General features: G+C 37.2%; 4 protein-coding genes across 7 annotated transcripts in view; 2 read left to right on the top strand and 2 right to left on the bottom strand.

The window, feature by feature from the left end:
* Positions 1-637: 637 nt before the first annotated feature.
* LOC119066376 (DNA topoisomerase 2) lies at positions 638-6589 on the bottom strand. The gene is made up of 5 exons (XM_037168802.1): positions 6324-6589; positions 1605-5627; positions 1447-1539; positions 1071-1367; positions 638-975 (listed from the first exon to the last, which is right to left on the bottom strand). Exons 1-5 carry the CDS (start codon positions 6336-6338, stop codon positions 904-906), a joined length of 4500 nt encoding a protein of 1499 aa, XP_037024697.1. The 5' UTR covers positions 6339-6589; the 3' UTR covers positions 638-903.
* A 4803-nt stretch (positions 6590-11392) lies between these two features.
* LOC119066377 (MAPK regulated corepressor interacting protein 2) lies at positions 11393-12407 on the bottom strand. Of its 2 annotated transcripts, none has more exons than XM_037168804.1 (4): positions 12210-12407; positions 11977-12070; positions 11884-11907; positions 11393-11774 (listed from the first exon to the last, which is right to left on the bottom strand). In XM_037168804.1, exons 1-4 carry the CDS (start codon positions 12218-12220, stop codon positions 11649-11651), a joined length of 255 nt encoding a protein of 84 aa, XP_037024699.1. In that variant the 5' UTR covers positions 12221-12407; the 3' UTR covers positions 11393-11648. The 2 variants fall into 2 exon arrangements, with proteins under 2 accessions (XP_037024699.1, XP_037024698.1); XM_037168803.1 differs by lacking the exon at positions 12210-12407 and adding an exon at positions 12138-12187.
* A 3225-nt stretch (positions 12408-15632) lies between these two features.
* LOC119066374 (40S ribosomal protein S11) lies at positions 15633-18484 on the top strand. 2 transcript variants are annotated; one of them, XM_037168799.1, is made up of 5 exons: positions 15705-15731; positions 16184-16297; positions 16352-16477; positions 16634-16839; positions 18304-18484. In XM_037168799.1, exons 1-5 carry the CDS (start codon positions 15720-15722, stop codon positions 18425-18427), a joined length of 582 nt encoding a protein of 193 aa, XP_037024694.1. In that variant the 5' UTR covers positions 15705-15719; the 3' UTR covers positions 18428-18484. The 2 variants fall into 2 exon arrangements, with proteins under 2 accessions (XP_037024693.1, XP_037024694.1); XM_037168798.1 differs by lacking the exon at positions 16184-16297 and having other exon boundaries at positions 15633-15731.
* A 1934-nt stretch (positions 18485-20418) lies between these two features.
* The window catches only part of LOC119066370 (thrombospondin type-1 domain-containing protein 4), a 41473-nt gene continuing 41114 nt past the window's right edge, over positions 20419-20777 (top strand). The window contains exon 1 of one of the 2 annotated variants that reach the window (XM_037168795.1): positions 20419-20597. The gene's annotated coding sequence lies outside the window, so the exon portion shown is untranslated. Of the gene's footprint in view, positions 20628-20777 lie in introns of both variants that reach the window. The other variant, XM_037168794.1, reaches the window with a different exon arrangement.

Raw genomic sequence — 20777 nt, 5'->3', positions numbered from 1 at the left:
CTTGCTTGCCGTCCTAGTCTTCCTCGCTTAAATTTTTTGAATTTTAAATGATTTTCAGTGACTAGGATCTGTGTTTCTAATCTTAATTAAGAAATGATTGTAGCTCCTTCGAAATGTTAACAAACTGTAGCTACGCGGTACGAATATGTAAAACTTAATTTTTTCGAAAATAAATGGAATGAAATGAAAAAGAATTAAAATTTAGTCAGGTCAGATCAGGTAAATTTGGGAACTTAAAAGATTCAGGTCAGACCAGATCAAGTCAAATGGTCAAATCCAATTTTTAGGTACAGATCCTTGTGCATTTCGTTCAAGTTAACATTTCATCTCTTTTTACATGTCGTTTTTACATTTTTTTTCGGTTTTGAAAACTCCTAATTTGCTTCTTATTTTCAACTTTAAAATTCCTTGTTATCATCCCATGATTTTTGCTACAAAATCTGCTAAATTGCTAAGGCCACCTTGATTTGGCGTCGTAGTTTTATATCTTATCACTCGCAAGGTGAAATGTGTTGCATAAGAGTTGAGAGAGCGCACAGAAATAACAATCTGCGAACATTTTGCTTATGAGGGGACGAAACGTTCATTCGTGAAGAAAAGCCAAAGAAGTCAATTTCATAATTTATTCTTTATTGTGAATCCGGAACGATCAGGTTAACATAATCTCTGTAGAAACAAATTCATTTTTTATGTATTAAAAAACTAAAAAGAAAAATCAAACATTTGAATGAATTGCGCGATTCGACTCGAAAACAAAAAATTTTTTTTCTTCCTTTTGCACATAAAAAAACAACAAAAAAAAACTTTACTCAACCGAAAGAATGAATAAATCAATGGAAAGTTTAGTGAAATGACATACAGCTTACAGCTAACGCTCATACAGCCTACATGTAGAAATTTAATTTAGAAATCAGAATCAGAGTCTGACATTTCTTCACTGGAACTAATTGCCTTCTTCTTCTTCTTTGATTTGGGCTGAAAACAAAGAAAAATGGAAAAAAATTCAACAAAATGTTCCGTTGGCGTCAATGTAAAAGTGATTTTCCTCTTTTCATCGAATTTAATCTTACCTTTGATGCCTCGAAGTCATCATCGCTACCACTGTAAGAGTTCTTCTTTTTCGGTCGTTTAGCCGTTTCCATTTTCGGTCCCAGTTTGCGTTTTTGTTTCGGTTTTTCTGGGCTCGTTTCCGCACTTTTATCCTCTTTCAACGAATCGAACATGTTTTCCGAATTGACGACGGAAATGTTGTTATCGAATAATTCGTCGTCGGATGAGAAGTTTGCGGTTCCATCTTTATCCACTTTCACGTCGTTGTCGCTGTCATCATCTTCGTCGTCCTTCAACAGAGCTGCGTAATTGACTTTCTATATTTGTTTCGGAAGAGAGAGGAAAACTCAGTGAAAATCGATCTGAATAATGAGCCATTAAGTTAAAATCTGTTACCTTCGACGCTGCACGGCGAGCCGTTTCTCTTACTGGAGGCGATGCTTCAAACGAACCATCTTCTTCCATTTCGTCTTCGGAGTCACTTCCCTTCTGTGAAACAAACGGAAAAATTATTGACTGCGTCACGCTTTTCAAAAGAGCTCATCACTTCCTACCTTCTTCTTTTTGAATGACAATTTCGACTGTTTGAGACCGTCCGCCTTTTTCTCTTTTTTCACTTTGGGTTCCTTCGGCGCTTTCGGCTGCTTCGCTACCTTGGCATTGGCCTCCTTCTTCACTTCAGGCTTTTTGTCCGGCGTTCCAGACACAATGTCATCAAACTCGTCACGTTCCTCCTCAATACTGTCACCAGCAGCTCCTTTAGTTTTCTTGGTTGCGCCTGTCTTTTTGCGTTCAACAGCAACATCCAATTTCTCGTACTTCTTGATAATTTCGTCGGTTAATTTGTACTCGACTTTGATGCCATCTTCTGATGGATACAAATCAGCTACGGTACTCTTTTCGGCACGTTTGCGTCCACCTCCACCACCAGCTGCTGCTTTACCCTTTGCTGATTTAACGCTCTTCGCTGCCTTTGCATTGGTGTTCAATTCTTCTTGACGTTCTTTCTCTTCAATTTCATTCAGTTTCTTTTCTAGAGCCTCCAGATCGGCCAACCACAGGTCATGCTTTGTCTTCTTTTTCAATATATTCAGTTCCGACACTTTGTTGTCTCGTTGCTTCAACAACTCGTTTTTGCGTTCCTCGGTCAACATCCACATTGACATACCCAGCAGGTAGTCGTATTTTTTAACGTCCGTCAATTTTTGGAATGCTTTTTCTGGATCAACAGGTGCTTTCGGTTTCTTACTGGATTGCTCTGATTCTTCTTCCTCTTCCGCCGCTGGTTCATCAGCCTCTTCTTCGTCTTCCACGGAAATTTTTCGTTTCCATTCCTTGACCGGATCAGCTCGATATCCGCGCTTAATGAGTTCATCGATCATCGTTTTTCGCTTTTTATTTTCAACTACCAGCGTACCGTTGCACTTTTCCATGATGAAACGCGCCTGGTCGCTCAACTTATCAGCTTCGGCGGTCAACATTCCTTCCAGATATTCTTTACGCTTGGCGTAATATTCAACACGAAGTTCAAAGAACTCTCGCAAAATATCGTTTGCCTTCTCGTATTTGCGTAAGCAGTTGTTGTGATCGAAGCCGTGCATGCAGTTTGTGCTCATTGATGAAGACAATTTGAAGACGCGATGGAAACCGCCCATTTCTCGTTCCAATGTATCGAATTGTCCGGCAGCAAAGGAGATAACGAATCGAACGGTTGTATCTGTGTGGTATTCCTTGTAATCACTGATGACTGGTTTCACTTTTTCCGTACCGTGGAGCAGCGGCTCGAGTACATTTTCCTTGTACGTTGTAGTCCACGTTCCGATCGGTAACTCAGTAATCTCGATCTTTACATCTTCAATAATCGACACAGTGCCGGTCGTAAAGTAGCGAGTATCACCGACTGCCTCAATTTGGCCACGGAAATTTTTGTAATATGGATGCAGTAGTTCAGGCTCGTCACCAGCTATCATTTTGCGCAAACAGCGAATAATCTGTCGTGGACAATGATTTGGAATTTTTGTGGACCATCCTGTGCCAATACCTTCACATCCATTAACCAAAATCATTGGTATGATCGGGATGTACCATGTCGGTTCGATTTTCTGATTGTCATCGTATTGATATTGCAACAATGGATCGTCATGCGGATGGAAAATCAGACGCGTCAACGGCGACATCATGGTGAAAATGTAACGAGGACTAGCGCTGTCCTTACCGCCAGTCAAACGTGTACCAAACTGACCGGATGGAACCAGCAAATTGACATTGTTGCTGCCGACATAGTTTTGAGCCATGTTAACGATGGTCATGCACAACGATACTTCACCGTGATGATATGCAGATTGTTCGGCAACGGAACCAGCCAGCTGGGCAACTTTGACTTCACGCTTGTCGTTACGCTTAATGCAGGTGTACAAAATTTTCCGTTGACCCGGTTTGAAGCCATCAACCGCACTCGGAATGGAACGAACGTTATCCGAATTAGAGAACAACACCAGCTCCAAATTGATGAATTCCGAGTATGTGACCGCTTTCGTTTCCTTTGTGTACAAATACTTCTCTTGTAGCCCAAGCTCCTTGCGTCGCTTACATTCGTCCATGTGGTGGGTCAACCATTCTTTACGTTGATCAACTGCTTTCTTAGCAAATGCCATGATGATATTTTCGTCGTCTTCCGTGCCACCGTACTTGAACAGCACACGATGGCGATCCATGTTCGAGAAGTACTCCTTAGCCTCTTTCGACGTTGATGTACCCAAACCTTTGTAGTATTTGACGTTGTACGTGTGACTGTTCGGTGTGTCAGCCTTCCACTCTTCGAATTCGGGCAACGAAAAGAACGAGAGCTCTTCCTTCTTCTTCGTAGCCTTAACGATCGGTGTGATGAACTCTTCCAAGAATGGTAGCCGCAGCAGATCCGGCCAATTTGTGTGAATGAAATTGATCAAAAGACCTTTGATGTGACTGCCGTCTTGGTCCTGGTCAGTCATGATCATCACTTTACCGTAGCGCAAGTGTTTGAGTTGGTCGAGAGTCGTATATTTCGTCTTGTATTGGAGGCCAATAATTTTGATGAGGTTGTTGATCTCAGCATTCTCCAGAATTTGTTTGTGCGTTGCTTCACGGGTGTTCAGCAATTTACCGCGGAGTGGAAAGACTCCGTACAGATCTCGGCCGACGACACCAAGTCCTGACACGGCTAATGTTTTGGCTGAGTCTCCCTCAGTCAGAATCAATGTACACAAATGGGCATTCTTCGTTCCAGCGTCGTTGGCGTCTTCCAATTTCGGAATTCCTTTTAGTTTGGTTTGTTTCTTGCCGCTAGTCTTCTCCAGAACCGTTTGTGCCTTGAATTTAGCCCATTGCAGGACGGACTCTACAATGCCAGACGATGCGACACCTTTCATGAACTTTTCGGTTAACGTACACTTGGAACCGAAACTCTTCGCTTGCAGTGTCATGTTCTCTTTCGTTTGTGAATCGAATGTAGGGTTGACGATGAGACAGTTGACGAACACCCACAAGTGATTTTTGACCTGGAATGGCTTAATGCTGATGCCGCCTTTGTTTTTCTTCTTCAGCGTTTCGATCAATTGCTTTGTAATCGCTTCGGTAACGTGATCCACATGCCTTCCTCCTTTGTATGTAGCAATGGAATTGACAAACGACACTTGTTGAAACCCTCTTTCGCTGGACGTCATAGCGATTTCCCATCGATCGTTCACGTTTTCATAAACGACTTTCAACGGAGCTCCAACGTCGTCTTTAAAGTCTTTGACATACAAATCGATGTAATCTTTGAATCCTTTTATCGGTAACTTGTTACCATTCAGAAATACGGTAACGCCTCTGCTCGATGCTGCTACGTCGTAAGCACGTCGTGACATCAAGCCAACAATATCATCGTCTAGTTTCTCCATTTTGAATTTGGTAAGATCCGGAGAGAATGTAATTTTTGTGTAGTCTTCGCCTCTGAAATCGGCAATTCGTGGCTCGGCGGCCTTTGACATGTTATCGCCCCATGTCTGCTTGAAACACTTTTTATACTGGCGCGATGCTGTCTCGACCACAAACTTTGTGCTGAAAATGTTGCACAATTTTGCACCGTATCCGTTTCGTCCACCGGTTACCTTTTGCTCATCGTCGTTGTAATTTGACGATGTAAGTAGATGACCGAAAATCATTGTCGGCACAAACATTTTTTCCGTCTGATGCATCACAACGGGTATACCTTGACCATCGTTCCACACCGATATTGTGTTCGTTTCTGCATTAATGTCGATTTTGATTTTCGACATATTTTTGTCGCGCTGTTTGTTGTCGGCTGCATTGACAAGGATTTCGTCAAAGATTTTGTAGAGGCCAGGCACGAAACGGATTTCTTTCTGGACCATTTTTCCGCCTTTCGGATCCTCGGGATCGGCCTGGAAGATCCACATTAGCTCTTTTGTCTCTTCAACCGAACCGATGTACGTGTCCGGACGTAATAAGATATGCTCCAACTGGGATTTTTTCTGATAAATTTGTTCGATGGTTCCACCTCCCTTTTTGCCCTTCGCTGGGGCTCCATTTTGGCCCTGAAAAAGAACAAAATAAATTAAATGAATGATCCAGACAGCATTAGGGTGAGCAAACGGACTAATTTCGCTTGCACCAAATTTACTTATGTGTCAACCGCATACGAAAACATTCAAATTTCTTTCAAAACAATCAGATCTGTACTCGGTCCTGTATTATACACGTGAGCGTATTGCGAGTGTCATGCAAAATAGTCGTTGAAGTGAATTTCTAACGATGATATTAAAATAATGAACAGCGCACATCCTGCTCTGTGTTTGATTTTCATTATGGAATAGCTACTCTTCGGGATAGTAACGAACCGGCTCGTTTTTTCCAAAGATACATTTCATCTATCGAGCAAATTATCCTCCAATAATAATTGAGAAATTCATAAAAAATGCCGTTCTCAACACTAACCTACAATAACTATTCCATTCAACGATCAGTTGAAAACAATGAAAAACAAACCTTTCATTAACACATATACAACAACGAATACAGCAGAATCTACGCGGTTTTTTCGTTGGATTTGAATGCTATCATTTGTTGAGTAATTTTTTTTTTTTTCATAAATCATTCTAACCAATGTACGTCAATTTTGTCATGTAGATGAAAATCGGATCAATATAAATCGAAAATCGACACACAAAATTGAAATGGGAAAGCAATGCAACCGATAAACGAAATTTAAACAAATTCAAATTTGTACTTACGTTTGCTTCAGACATTTTGCGAAACTGTAAAATGCTGGGAAGCGCAACTTTTACCGAACGATGCAAAGTGTTTGAAGCGAATACAAACACTGGCACTAACTTGAAAAACACTATGCAAAATACACAAAGTAGAAAATATTAAACTTTTGTTCACTATATTCCGTGTCAATTAGTCAAAATTAAGGAAGAAGAACAATTTTTTTAACATTCTTAAGAAGCCGCTTAGATCGGGCTGAGAGTTCGAATGCAAATGAAAAAAATGGCTATACAATAAATGTCGAACAGCCGAATCATAGATTTTCTGCCATCTAGCGTTCAAATTTTTCTTTTTCTTTTAAACCAACCAAAAGTTAGTTTGATGACAGGAGGGAAAATTTGAAAGATTTCAATTTGACGGTTGCTTTTGTGTCAATTTCTCGGTCTCAATTCACTTTTTGTTCAGCTGTAAAAACAGATGAACTAAATCTTTTCAACTTTAGCGCAATTCGTTGCGGTGGGTACGTAAGCTTTAGACACCGAAAGATATGCCTGTCGCATACGGCTATTCATCTGTTATGAAAGTAATAGTAAAATACATTTAAAAAAACTGAAGTACAAGATTTGAGATCAACCGATTAAAAATACTTTGATCGATGGAAGTAAAATACCCGATAATAATACTGGATATATGGTTGCCGTCTGCAACAGGTTAATTTGTCTGAATTGTAGGTGTTATTTTACAAAATGTCCCTCATTGTTAATTTTTTTTAAATCGTAACCCTTCATAGACAGCAAGCATATCAGCTGTTTTCCTAATGTAGCCATTACTTCATTTGATCCAAGTATTTTCAAGACATTGATGTCAAATCTTTTACTTCATTTTTTGCAAGGTTCTTTCAGAACATTGATTTTTAGCCCCGTACGAAGTACGAAGGGGCTTGTAGGATTACGGTGCCGTGTGTAATTGATGGAATTCGAAGCAGGCGGTAAGGGCAAAGTGTTTGCCTATGTTCATAGATGACGAATTCACAATAAAAATTTTGTCTGTCCGTCTGTCCGTCTGTCACGTCGATATCTTGAGTAAATCAAATCCGATTTCAAAATTATTTTTTTTTCCCTGAAAGGTAGTTGAAATTGTGAGGCTAAGTTCGAAGATGGGCGATTTTGGGTCGACCCCTCCCGAGTTGGGGCCCCATAAGTGCTTTAACGTTTTCCAAAGATTTCTCTGGCCATTTAAAGGCTACACTGGTAAGTGATACATCAAATAAAAGGTATTTACAATACCTATCGACAAAAAAAAAGTTTATGGAAATTGGATGACCGACTCGTTTGTTAGACCCCTTGGTGTGAACTAGGTGCAGGGCGGCAAGCCGTTTTTGCTTGTAGGTTGGCCAAATTTGAACGTATTTAGATGGATTTTGCTTCAATAGATAGGTATTGACCGTACCAATAAGGGGGAAAAAATTCATGAAATTCGGTTAACCGGAGCGTGAGCTAGGTCTCTTGGAGTGAGCTTATATGAGGCTACTCGGCCGTACAGTGAAGGTGGTGTTTTTTGTTAATATCTCGAGTAAAATTTGACCGAATTTCATGATTTTTTTTTGTTTGAAAGGTATTAATAAATGTGAATCGTCAGTACTATTTCAGGTCTCCTAATAAAATGGCCGTCGGCCGCCATTTTGGATTTTTGTAAAAACAATATAAATCGGTGAAAATGATACTTACAAAGTTACTGATCAGTGGAAAGTGATTGGTTATGTGTGTGTGGTGTTTCAAGGATCCCAAATATGGATATCTATATATAAATATATATAGCTATATTGAAAATGATACTTACAAAGTTACTGATCAGTGGAAAGTGATTGGTTATGTGTGTGTGGTGTTTCAAGGATCCCAAATATGGATATCTATATATAAATATATATAGCTATATTGAGCTATATAACGGTATAGATAGTTATTTTGAGCTATGTACTAGCATATTTAACAGTAAATTGTTTATTTATAGGTAAATATAGGTTAATATAGGACTGAGGAAATTTTAGGTCAATTTTAAATTTGTGTTACGTTTGGAAGGAACATCGTACGGGGCTTCGTAATTGCGCTATGCGCAATTTTTAAGACGTGCAAATTTCATAAGAATTTTACTTTACCGACGTTTACGGGCGCAGTAGACTTACGTTAAGAGTAGGGCGACGGACGAACTAGGGTCACGTGCGCAATAGATGTACGGGTTCGTACGGGGCTCAGTCGCAGCAAACGCTCCGACAGTTCTGACGGCTCGTTTTAGCATATTTTCGCTAGTATACGAGCGTCAGTCAGAGATTGTTATTAATTTATTCCTGAAGTTGCTGTCAAATAATGTTCTACCGATTAATTCGAGTTGAGATAAATGGCTTTAATTAATTGTTGAAAACTCACTTACATGCTTCAATTGCAGTTTCGTGGTAAAAAAATACCGTCTCATCCACATCACCTACTTCATACAAATAGTGGGGTGTCTGTCTGTTTAGAAACTGTTTCGGTAACTGCAGTTTCTTTATTTTGAGACAGACATCAAACCAAACAAATTCTTTGCTATAGATCCGTGGTTGTTACCAAGGCTGTATACTTTGGGGAGGTCACGCAAATCGCCATTTTATTAGATACGCGGGAACACACCTTTTCCATACAAACAAATTCACCAAAATTGAATTTGTATGGCGTGGTGAATTTTTTGTATGAAACGTGGTGTGTAACCCGCGTATCTGCATCTGCGTGACCTCCCCAAAGTACAGCCTTGGTTGTTACAAGCAAAGTATATAAACACTGAAGGTAATGCAGACCCTCAACGGATCAGAGAAATTACGGATCCAAACTTTCAGATGAATTCATTTTCGCATGTTGTCTAACTTAGACTTGTGCAACATGACAGCCCTAAATACTTCTAATTCACCACTAAATACAACTTGACGCAAACGAATTTTATGTGTGTGCAACATAACGTCGCTAAATCGTTCCAAATTCACCACTAGATGCAACTTGACGCAAACGAATTCAATACGTGTGTAACATGACGGAGCTAAAATTCACCAGAAAGTTTGGATCCGTGTGTAACTGTGGATTTACATTACCTTCAGTGTTTATATACTTTGGTTACAAGTCCCATGAATTGGGGTCGTCAGCCAATAAAGAAGGTTCGAACACAAACGATAATTTTAAACACTAACAATAATTTCTAAAAGCGCGTCTGGATCAATGTTTTATTACTGTAATCTGTAGATCTAATTTGCAGAAACGTAGCGACATGTAGGCATGGGCGATAATGATAATGATTATCGATAATTATTGATTATCGATAATTGATAATTATCGACTTTTTTTGTCGAAAATTATCACAAAAAATATTGATAATCGATAATTATTGATATTTTGATAATTATCAAGATATCGATAATTCGATATTTCGGTCCGAAAATCCTATATTTATCGATATATCGGTATATTATCATGAATATTCAGATAAATATCAAAGTATCGATATTTTGATAATTATCGAATTTCGATATTTTGATAATTATCAATAATTATTAAATTATCGATAACAATATGATTAATCGATTATCGATAATTTCTTTCGATTGATATTATCGATAATTTTGAACGTCTTCCATCCCTAGCGACATGGAGCTGGAAAAGAACCATTCGGTTTATAATAAGATATTTGACGTCCAACAACATTGACTAACTCAACAAACACGTGGTTAACCTTCAATTGAAACATATGCACTTGATATTGTGATTATCGTTATAAAAATGGGTCCGGTTCATTATTTTATCAATGTAATTAGAGTTAATTCGATATTCAACGACAAAAATATCCTCCACAAGCACACGTTGGAAAATGTCATTTTTGGATCAATTATGTGTCAATCACAATTTTTGACAGGATATTATTGCTGGAAATTATTGTTAGTGTTTGAAATTATCGTTTGTGTTTGAACCATCTTTATTGGCTGACGACCTCTAATGTTTCAGAAAAGGTGCACGGCACTAGAACAGATTTTTTGACAGAATCCTTAAAATCGCAGTGGCATTGTAGATTTCGTCCTTATTTGGATGGAACTTTTTAATTTGCAAGGGCAAAATAAAAATGCCAATGTGAACCAACCCAACCCAATGTGAAAAACATTTGTTCTAAGACTTTCATTTTTGAGCGTGGGCCTAGTGTAATCTCTCGACCGCCACGCATCATAGAAAATGCAAATTGTTGTCAAAATGAAGGTATTGGTCTCCAGGTTATGAATTGGAATTAAAAATAAATTTTCTAATTAAAAAGTTGAAAATTCTAAAATTTGCACGATGTGGCTTTCAACAAAAATGTGTAGCGTGGCCGAGATATGCACTAGTGACTATAGATGAAAGAAGGAAATATAATTTGGATCGTGTCTGGAGTGATATGTCAAAGATTTATCTGAAAATATGCAACTACAAGTACCTCAAGGTCAGTTACAATTAACCAGTCCTCGCCACTCTTGCTCTGATCATAACAGTCTATCCTAACCCTGTTTTCTCTCGGTGTAAACGTTCTATACATAAGTTAATTTACTGACTATGCACCCGGGAAATGCGTTTTAATGGCCATTGCTCATACAAATCAAGTAATGAATTGAATTGAAGTGGAATTGAAGTAAATTAATGACAATCTGGACGATGGATGGATGGTATTCGATAAAAAATACCAATGCAAACCAAAGTGAGGAAATTTTGCAGACAAATAAATAACCGAATTATCATAACTTGATTGTCGCAGACAATAGAAACAAGTAGTGCAGTCAGAAGTGTTGGAGCAAGGAACTCATTTAATTTTTTTTAATGATACGCAAGTTGCTCGTGGTGTAAGGACTCTTTTCACTCAACATCATATCTCCCAGTTTAAGCAGATAAAATCGACTGACTTAACTACTCGCTAAAGATACATCATAAGATTTTACAAATAGCACTAGCATTTGGAGTTAATGGAAAAGGCTTTGATTGGCCACGGTCAAACCCGGGACCAGTTTTACTTTGAAAAATATTCTAAGAGATTATGTGACTGAACAATAGATGGATTAGATTTCGACGATTGAATTTATTGATCATAGAAATTGTAGAATAATAAACCAAAAAAAAATAAATCGCTCGCAACAAAAGTAAAAGAAAATGTGCATCCAATCAGCATGCACTTAATAACGTAAAACAAGTCAAAAATAAAATCTTTTATAAGAAAAATTAAAAATTTTTAAAAATTTAAAAGAGAAGTCATTTTGTTTTATCATAAATGAACAATGGCGTCAAATTTCTCTGCGTCAGTGTGTTCCATGCATCCTAGGATGTTTTCTGATTAAAGACGCGTCGTCCCCACCAGCTTTCCAAATCGAATGCCTTAAAGCCGGCCAGTCGTGGTTCCGGCACATTCTTATAGTATGTCACGCCATGAGGTTGTTCCTGAACCTGGAATTTGGAGAATTCGAAATTAATTTACTCCAAAAATTAGACGCTGTGCATCATTTGACTTTGATCGAAAAACATTTTTTTTTTAAATTAAAAGACGAGAACATACCTTGTGCCAAGCTTCATTCACATACTGCAAGAAATAAATAAGAGAAATTAGTTCAGCAATGGTCTAACTCATTAATTTGAATTCAATATTTACTTTGATAAGCTCATCGTGCTGATGAAGAATCAAGTCTTTTGAATAATTCTCTTGGTGTATGATACGTTTCGGATTGGACATTGGCTGATGATTTCTGTTAAATTAAAATAATTTTTTGTGTTTTAGATGAGCGAAAAAAAATCAACAAACTCTGCGTGTACTTTTTAAACAAAGAAATGTATGTCAACTTCAACATCTTTTTCAGCCTGCATTTTTTTCGTCTTTCCACTTACCGTCGCTCCATTTAGAATTATTCCTCTTTAGATTAGTTTCTTGCTAATTAAAAACACACAAAACAGGGCTGGTTACAGTGAAATTTAGTTTGTTATTTTGGATTTATGTTAAAACTACAAATGAAACAATATAAATAAACACACACAATGGATGTATGGAGATTTATATTTCTCTTGTTGTGACTTTACAGAAAAAAAGAGACGGAGATATATTTTACCGCAGAAAGCTGCTGTAAAATCGGTCTTAGCAAAAAGTGCGTTTTATGTTTGTGACAGCGGTGAAAAGGGCATTTCATTTCGCAAAGGCAAACGTCGAAATTTTAAATGTTTCGGTGGTTTTTGGGTTTTCTCATTAATCTAGTTTGTTTAAGCCTTTGGGGCTACCCTCGTGGAAGCCTGAATATAGAAAAATATAGAAAATCTAGATTTTCATTTTGCAGACGAAATTTATGTGGAAACAATTTCAAAGTACAACAACTCCCAAATCAGAAAATATGTCGATATAGTGTGAGAAAACTAAATAACTAAAGCGAATAGGAGTTAAGTTTGAATGAAAATTTTTCAGATTGATATTCTGAGCAAAAAGTTGTCCTTGAAAATGCACAGTTGATTTTCTATCAATTTTAACAGCAGCAACGAAAACATCCCAAACAAAAAACTGTTTTTTATATTTATCGAAAATTACAGCAATATTCTTGTACAAATCTTACAAAATGGTTCTAAATTTTGAAGTGAAATCATGAGATGTTAGGGGTCGTAAAGTTCATGAGTATGGTGATTTCGACATAAAATATATGGGATAAATGTCAAAAGTCTACGAAATCGCCATACTCATGAACGTTACGAACCATAATGGCTTACCCCCAATGGTTTATGTTAAAAAATATGTATGAATTGAGGGAGGAACTATGTTGCAAACAAACATAGTATTAAGTTTCGATTTTCCTCGACTGCTCCTAGCGACAGTGTAAATAAATCGAGGGGGAACCACTAGCCAAAAGGGTGGTAAATCAATTTCTGATTTCTTTCAATTCCTTCAATTAATTCCGTTTTGACGGATTTGCCTTATTATATTATTTCCTATTAATTTCTAATAATTTTCACGATATTTTACTATCCACGGTTACTATCCAATTCATTGTCTACTTTTTAGAAACAATTTTCTAAAATTTTTCTTTATTTTGATAATTTTCTAAGTTTTCTATTAAATTTAAAGAAAACGAACCAGAACCGTCGAAATTACTGCACTTTCGAAGCTGCCGAAGTTTCCAGTAATTAATAAGTATTGAAGGAAATACTAGAAATTGAAGGAATTGATATGGAATTATAAGGAATTCTCGCCGTAAGTGTGCCTTGTATGAACATGACGCTGCGTTAGAAAGACTTGCGTTAGAAGGATTTTGAATATCGACCTCACTTACGGTGTGAATTGAAGAAATTACGAGTAATTGACTGGAAATACGACTGGACACTATTTTACAAACCGAATAGCCAAGACAAGAAACGTGTAGCCAGTGAAAAGGTCAAGTTTTTAGCCCCGTACGAAGTACGAAGGGGCTTATATGATTACGATGCCGTGTGTAATTGATGGAATTCGAAGCAGACGGTAAGGGCAAAGTGTTTGCCTATGTTCATAGATGACGAATCTGCAATAAAAATGTTGTCTGTCTGTCTGTCTGTCACGTCGATATCTTGAGTAAATCCAATCTGATTTCAAAATTTTTTTTTTTCCTGAAAGATAATCAAAATAGTGAGGCTAAGTTCGAAGATGGGCGATTTTGGGTCGGCCCCTCCCGAGCTGGGGCCCCATAACTGCTTTAACGTTTTCCAAAGATTTCTCTGGCCATTTAAAGGCTACACTTGTAAGTCAAATTACATCAAATGAAAGGTATTTACAATACCTATCGACAAAAAAAAAGTTGATGGAAATTGGATGACCGACTCGTGAGTTAGACCCCTTGGTGTGATCTAGGTACAGGGCGACAAGCCGTTTCTGATTGTAGGTTGGCCAAATTTGAACGGATTTTGATAGATTTTGCTTTATTAGGTATTGACCGTACCAATCAGGGAAAAAAAAGTTTATGAAATTCAGTTCACCGGAGCGTGAGCTAGGTCTCTTGGAGTGAGCTTATATGTGGCTACTCGGCCGTACAGTGAAGGTGGTGTTTTTTTGCCAATATCTCGAGTAAACTTTGACCGAATTTCATGATTTTTTTTATGTTTGAAAGGTACTCACGAATGTAAAGCAGTCGTACTACTTTCCACCTCCTAACAAAATGGCCGTCGGCCGCCATTTTGGATTTTTGTAAAGTCAATATAAATCTGTGAAATGATACTTACAAAGTCACTGATCAGTGGGAAGTTAGTGGTTACGTGTGTGGGGTGTTTCAAGGATCCCAATTATGGATATCTATATATAAATATATATAGCTATATTGAGCTATACAACGGTATAGATAGTTATTTTGAGCTATATACTAGCATATTTATCAGTAAATTGTTTATTTATAGGTAAATATATGTTAATATAGGACTGAGGAAATTTTAGGTCAATTTGAAATTTGTGTTACGTTTGAAAGGAACATCGTACGGGGTACACATTTCATAAGAATTTTTCTTTGCCGACGTTTACGGGCGCAGTAGACTTACGGTAAGAGTAGGGCGACGGACGAACTAGGGTCACGTGCGCAATAGATGTACGGGTTCGTACGGGGCTCAATCGCAGCAAACGCTCCGACTGTTCTGACGGCTCGTTTTGCATTCGCTTTGTTCTTTCATTCATCATACATCCGTATTTTCTTTCATTTACGTTCAATTTTTTTTTTTTCGTATTTCCAGCCTTGTAATTCCTTCAATTTCTAGTATATTTCCTTAAAGAATTGCCAGAGCATCCGGTAATCAATAGGAATTGAATTAATGGAAAGTATAAACCATGTCTAGTTTCATTGGTTCTCATGAATGAATGTTAGGTGAGGACTATTTCCAATTTCTTGATGTGAAGAACAATACAAATAAATAAAAAATCCATAAATTCAGTCAGGAATTAGGACAATTTGTTTAGAAATAAAATGACGGTTCACGTGACCTTCCTAAGTTTACAGACTTGAGTGTGACGTCAAGACGATCCAGACCAAGGAATATACTTAGTTAGGGCATAGGGCCTACCCAACTCTCAAAAATAAAGACATAGAACAAATGTTATTCGTATCGGGTAATGGAATAATCGCAAACCGTGGCTTTATGAGTGATATGCACGTGTTCTACTAATATTTTTGTAGAAATAATTGACAAATTTACTTTCATTGATTGTGAGGAGGCGCAAGAAATAATCAGACATACTCTGCAAACAATAAAATCTACAACTAGATGTCACTGTATTGCGAATCAATTTTTTTGGTTGGGACATTTGCTCTGCGATGATGGCGATGATCGAAAGAAATGTTCGAATGTTCGAAACGAAGATGTCTTGTTTTCTATTTCCGTGTGTCAAGTTCTTTTTGCTAATTTACAATGGCTGATCAGGTACGTGAATTAGTGATTTTCGTGTTTTTTGACCAAAATAACCGTTTTTAATTGGTTTGTTTTGAAGAAAACAATAACTAACGAGTCCAATAATCTCCCTTGATTTGCCAAATAATAATATTTCTTGCACGAAACTCTAATTTTGTGATTTATAGAGTTGTGATCCACGTGTGGTGAATGTTACTGCATTCCCCTATGTTCCACTGCTTGCAAAAATGTTAAGAAGCAATATGATGATAGAAATCATGACGGTCTTCCGAAAACATAACTGAGGAAAGCCATGTACACAAATTTATCTGATTGCTTGCTTCCGAATCCCTCGGCGATTGTTTACGTCGGCTTGAACATAACCAAACTTTTTCGCGAGATTTATCGAGTGTGGTTTTTTTGCCTGGTGTTTCTTTGAATGAATTTCGTTCCAACCAATTCTAAACGTTTCTCATATTTTGTAGAACGAGCGCGCATTTCAAAAGCAAACAACTATCGCAGTTGTTCGTCCAAAAACCCTATCACGCAAACTTCGTCACCACCGAGAAGTCGGACTCGGCTTCAAAACCCCAAAAGAGGTAAAGTATCGAAGAGACAATTACTAACGCACTTTTCTTTCCGCGCAATTGCAGACAGAGCGTGCTTTCCAAAAGCAAGCGTTCATTAACTTGAACCGTAAAGTGAAACCAGGTATCGTGAAGAAGAAGTCACTTCGTCGACATCGAGAGGTTGGATTGGGTTTTAAGACACCCCGTGAGGTATAACAATTTTACTGTTGGATATAGTCAATATTCTGGTGCTGGGTTTATGTACATTTGTGTAGTCGATACGTTGACGTTTGCTGTTAAACGGGGTTTGATCGAACTAGTTTCGACCGATACTAAATCCCAGATTTTTTTCCCTTTCCCATTTAGGCTATCGATGGCACCTACATTGACAAAAAGTGTCCGTTCACCGGCAATGTCAGAATCCGTGGACGTATTCTGACTGGTATCGTGCAGAAACTCAAAATGCAGAGAACCATTGTCATTCGTCGTGACTACTTACATTATATTCGAAAATACAGCCGTTTCGAGAAGCGCCACCGAAATATGTCAGTTCATTTGTCTCCCTGTTTCAGGTAAGTCGCAAAATGCATTGTTTAGCAACACTGTTTCCGTTGAATTCTCGAACCGTTTTGTAATTCGAAGGGAAAATCGAAATTAGAATCGCTATGAAGCATATGAAACCTATGAACGGAGTAATGTAGTGACCGTAGTCACGGAAGGACGATGTTACAAATGTCGGTATTTATGTTCAGTACCATGGCTGACAAGTGAAATGTAACAGCTTGGTTCATGCGATTAGGTTCAGGGCCTGTTTTTAGGAATCTAATTCCTAAAAATTCTTCAAATATCTCAAAATTCCTAAATTCATAAATTTAAGAAATTTTCCCCAATTTGGTTTATTGTGAACTCCACCGGGCTTGGTGTAACTCAGCCAAACATTTCCTAGCAAAGCCTTTGTAACATCATCGGTGAAATCCTAATTTTCATTTTACCAAGTTTAAACTTGTTACTTCCGGGCGTTTCTTTCGTATAAATTTGGTTTCTTGGAATTGAGTAAATCCAGGAAATTTTCGAGAATTTCTTTGAATCTGTGTTCATATAAAATCCGAATCGCTCTAAAAATTCGAGTCACTTTAGGTCAGAACTTTCGCCAATTATGTCACATGAGTGCAGATACCACGGCGGTACATTTTCGAATATGGTTTTTCTTGTATCATGCACTGTTGATATCATGAAGGAAGAAGCATGATTGTCTGATGCATTCTTTACTAATTCCTGACTTCGTCCTAGGACGCTTCCAATGAACCAGTTCCTGTTCATTTACTTATGTCATCTCAGTCCAATTCCTTTCACATGTGTCAGCATAGATTATTGCATGCGGGACAAATTGGATTGATGGGAGGAACGAATGCAGCTCTTCATAGAAAACGTCACAAGTTTCAACTGCGGTTTTATGATGATACGAAATTGACTATTTTTCTTAATTGACCCGTAACATTCAAAAGGGATTGGCGAAATGGAAATGGAGAAATTACTGCATCATGCACCTCGTCAAAATTGATAGATCCTGACGATGTAAACTGTTCGAATTTGTCTATTCATTTATATAAAACTACGAACTTGTGGTTCCACTGTATCAGTATCTTATCGGGGTGGCATTTTCTGATTCCCATCTTACCACAAATATCCATTCAGTCTCTAACATCCTCAGTCCCTCCATTTTTTTTGATACCTGGATCAAAACGAGCCTTCGTCAAACAAAGCACCTGAAAGTCATTTTTAAGCTTTGATTCAGCTACCGGGAAGAAAAAGTTATTTGCATGACCGTCCTTCGGTATTTGTCTTTGCTTTCTTTCTGTACAACGACATTTGAATTTTTATGTGATGTTATTAAATCACGACAGTCTTCGGAAACACAAATGAAGATAACTTTTTACACTTTATCTGATAAAAATTCAAAATGTTTTACTTAATCTAAAATGTGTGTTCAACCATGTAACATTATTGCTAACCGTTTTTCTCTTCTCACTTTAAAGGGATGTCGAAATTGGAGATATTGCAACCATTGGAGAGTGCCGACCAATTTCCAAAACTGTACGTTTCAACGTACTGAAAATAACAAAAGGTGCCGGAGTAAAGAAAAGTTTTAAGAAATTTTAAAGTATGTACGAGAAATTTCATCAATAAAACTTATCCAAAACTGTATCTGGTTTAAAACGAAACATTTAAATTTTTGTGTGGAGGAGGGAAATGCTGACGACAAAATCATCTGCTGGTTCCCATGTTCTGTCGAATGCACGAATGGTGTACATTTACAAAATAAACGTTCAATGAAACACAGTAAGGAAGTTCAAATGCGAAGAATATCCGATTTTTAGAGAGAATAGTCAGTACATCTTGAAATCTTGTTCGAATGGTAAAATTGGTTCGCAAGATGGTAAGTAAGTCCCACCTCTATCTACCAAATCTGGAACTCATTACATTTAGATCTAGTCATCTCCAACTTTCTTAATTTTATCCTAATCAATGACGTCGTTGGTCCCAAACATCTAAATCTAGTTACCAAAGTATTGAATTGTGCCAGCCAGCCATTTTTCTTAATTTTCGAGACTTTTATCTTGTAGAAAGTTTCTATTAAGAATTAAGGGGACCTCTCTAATCAATAAAAGGTATTCACAAGATGTCTAAGAAAATTCAACGAAATGACAAAATATTTCAGCACGACCTTTGTAAGACCGCAACACAACAGATGTTACATTGAGGAAAGAAGACATTTTTTGAAGGATTTCTGTCAGTTAAGGACCTTAACTTAAGGTTCAAATAACTTGTTCAGGGTTCCAAGAATCCTGGTCGGTTTACTTGGACGTCAAGTCAACTCAGTTTTTTTGACTTTCGTACCGATTTCAGACTGGCTAAAGAAACTTAAGTTGAAAAATATCATTAGGCTTTTGTCGTCAATTCGGGTCCGACTCGATCTTTTCCGCACCTAAATGGCTACAGTTTTGGTCGCATTCTAACCAAATGAATATTGTTTTTTGACCATTGGCTTTTCCCGCCGAACAGATCAATAATGATAATGAATGCTGATGCTGAACCTTAGTTCCAAAATCTGTCACTGCGCTTAATAGATCTCGGTGCCCTGAATCCGTTGGCCCCAATGACGTTTGTGTCGAAGGTAGAGAAAAATTACTCATAGAAGTGTACCTTCGATATTGTACTAACGATATAGCGGAGTGGCTATTTGAACTCACTGCACCCTATATACTTACTGCACCAATAACTGTCCCGTTTCCATTTGTTTTTAATTTTTTATGAATCACAGGTCATTGGGACCAACGTGTACATTATTCGTACTCAGTGCACCGATACCTATCCATATCCAACACACTATACTACCATTTGCTTGCATTCCAAAAGATACAAATTGTTGTCTGGTGAACACAGACGATAACCGTTGGTAAAAGGTAAAAATGAGAACGATGTTATTGTCCCATCAAAAAATACAAAATCTTCACTTTCGTTAACCTGTTACAAACGGCAAGCATATGACAGGTATTATTTTCGGGTCTATTACTTCCATCGGTCAAAGTATTTTCAATCTGTTGATTTCAAATCTTGTACTTCATTTTTTTAAACATGCATTTTACTATTTAAATGACCACATTACAATGAGCTTGTCAATATTTTTATCGTCGTTATCGATAACAGATGATAATAACTCGGATCTCGTAATTTTACGTTAGAAATTTATGTCTGCATCGAATAAGAACGTTTTCGCCTTAATCTTCTTTCTTAAATAGAAGAAAGTCTTCGAAATTTCTTAACATTTATTATTACGTCGTCGTATGCAGGCGCAACGAAAGAATACCGATCGTATTTGACTTATTGAATTTCTTCCCATATAGCATAACGCAACAACATTTTAACCATTCTGAACTTCCGAATGGTTTTTAAACCCATATTCAATATATATACACGGTATAATACAACATTTTGTACACATGGAACATTATAACATGCATATATGGAATTCGTTTGTAAAGTACAGCGCGCTCTTCAATGCGTCAATTTTTTTTTTGTATTTTATTTTTGATCAAATTCTATCCATCATCACTCACATATAAGTTGATCAGTTGATAAGTGTATTGCGTAGAAATCGGTCGGGATTTTGTTTGTTTCCGTTTTTAAAATAATTTTTTTGAACAAAAAAAATTTCATACGAGAAGCATAATATGTTGAGATATATGAGCGATTAAGCAGAGTGGTTTTTTAATACAGAATAATCAAGTGGTTCACAGTTTTACCAATTGGACTAAGTTGCCAAAATATAGTAAATTAGTTACTAGTGACTCGTCCATATGTTCGTTGGACATAAAATTATTTTATTTTATTTTTAAGAGAAGAAATAAAACTTTTCGTTTGAATTTTTTTCCTTCAATTTTTTGATTTGAATGTTCAGAGGAAAACATATAATTTAATGCAAATGTGGAATTGAAAATGTTCGTTGGTG

This window comes from Bradysia coprophila, chromosome IV, assembly GCF_014529535.1.
Source record: "Bradysia coprophila strain Holo2 chromosome IV, BU_Bcop_v1, whole genome shotgun sequence".
NCBI classification, from domain to species: domain Eukaryota; kingdom Metazoa; phylum Arthropoda; class Insecta; order Diptera; family Sciaridae; genus Bradysia; species Bradysia coprophila.
This window is presented reverse-complemented; position numbering and strand designations above follow the sequence as displayed.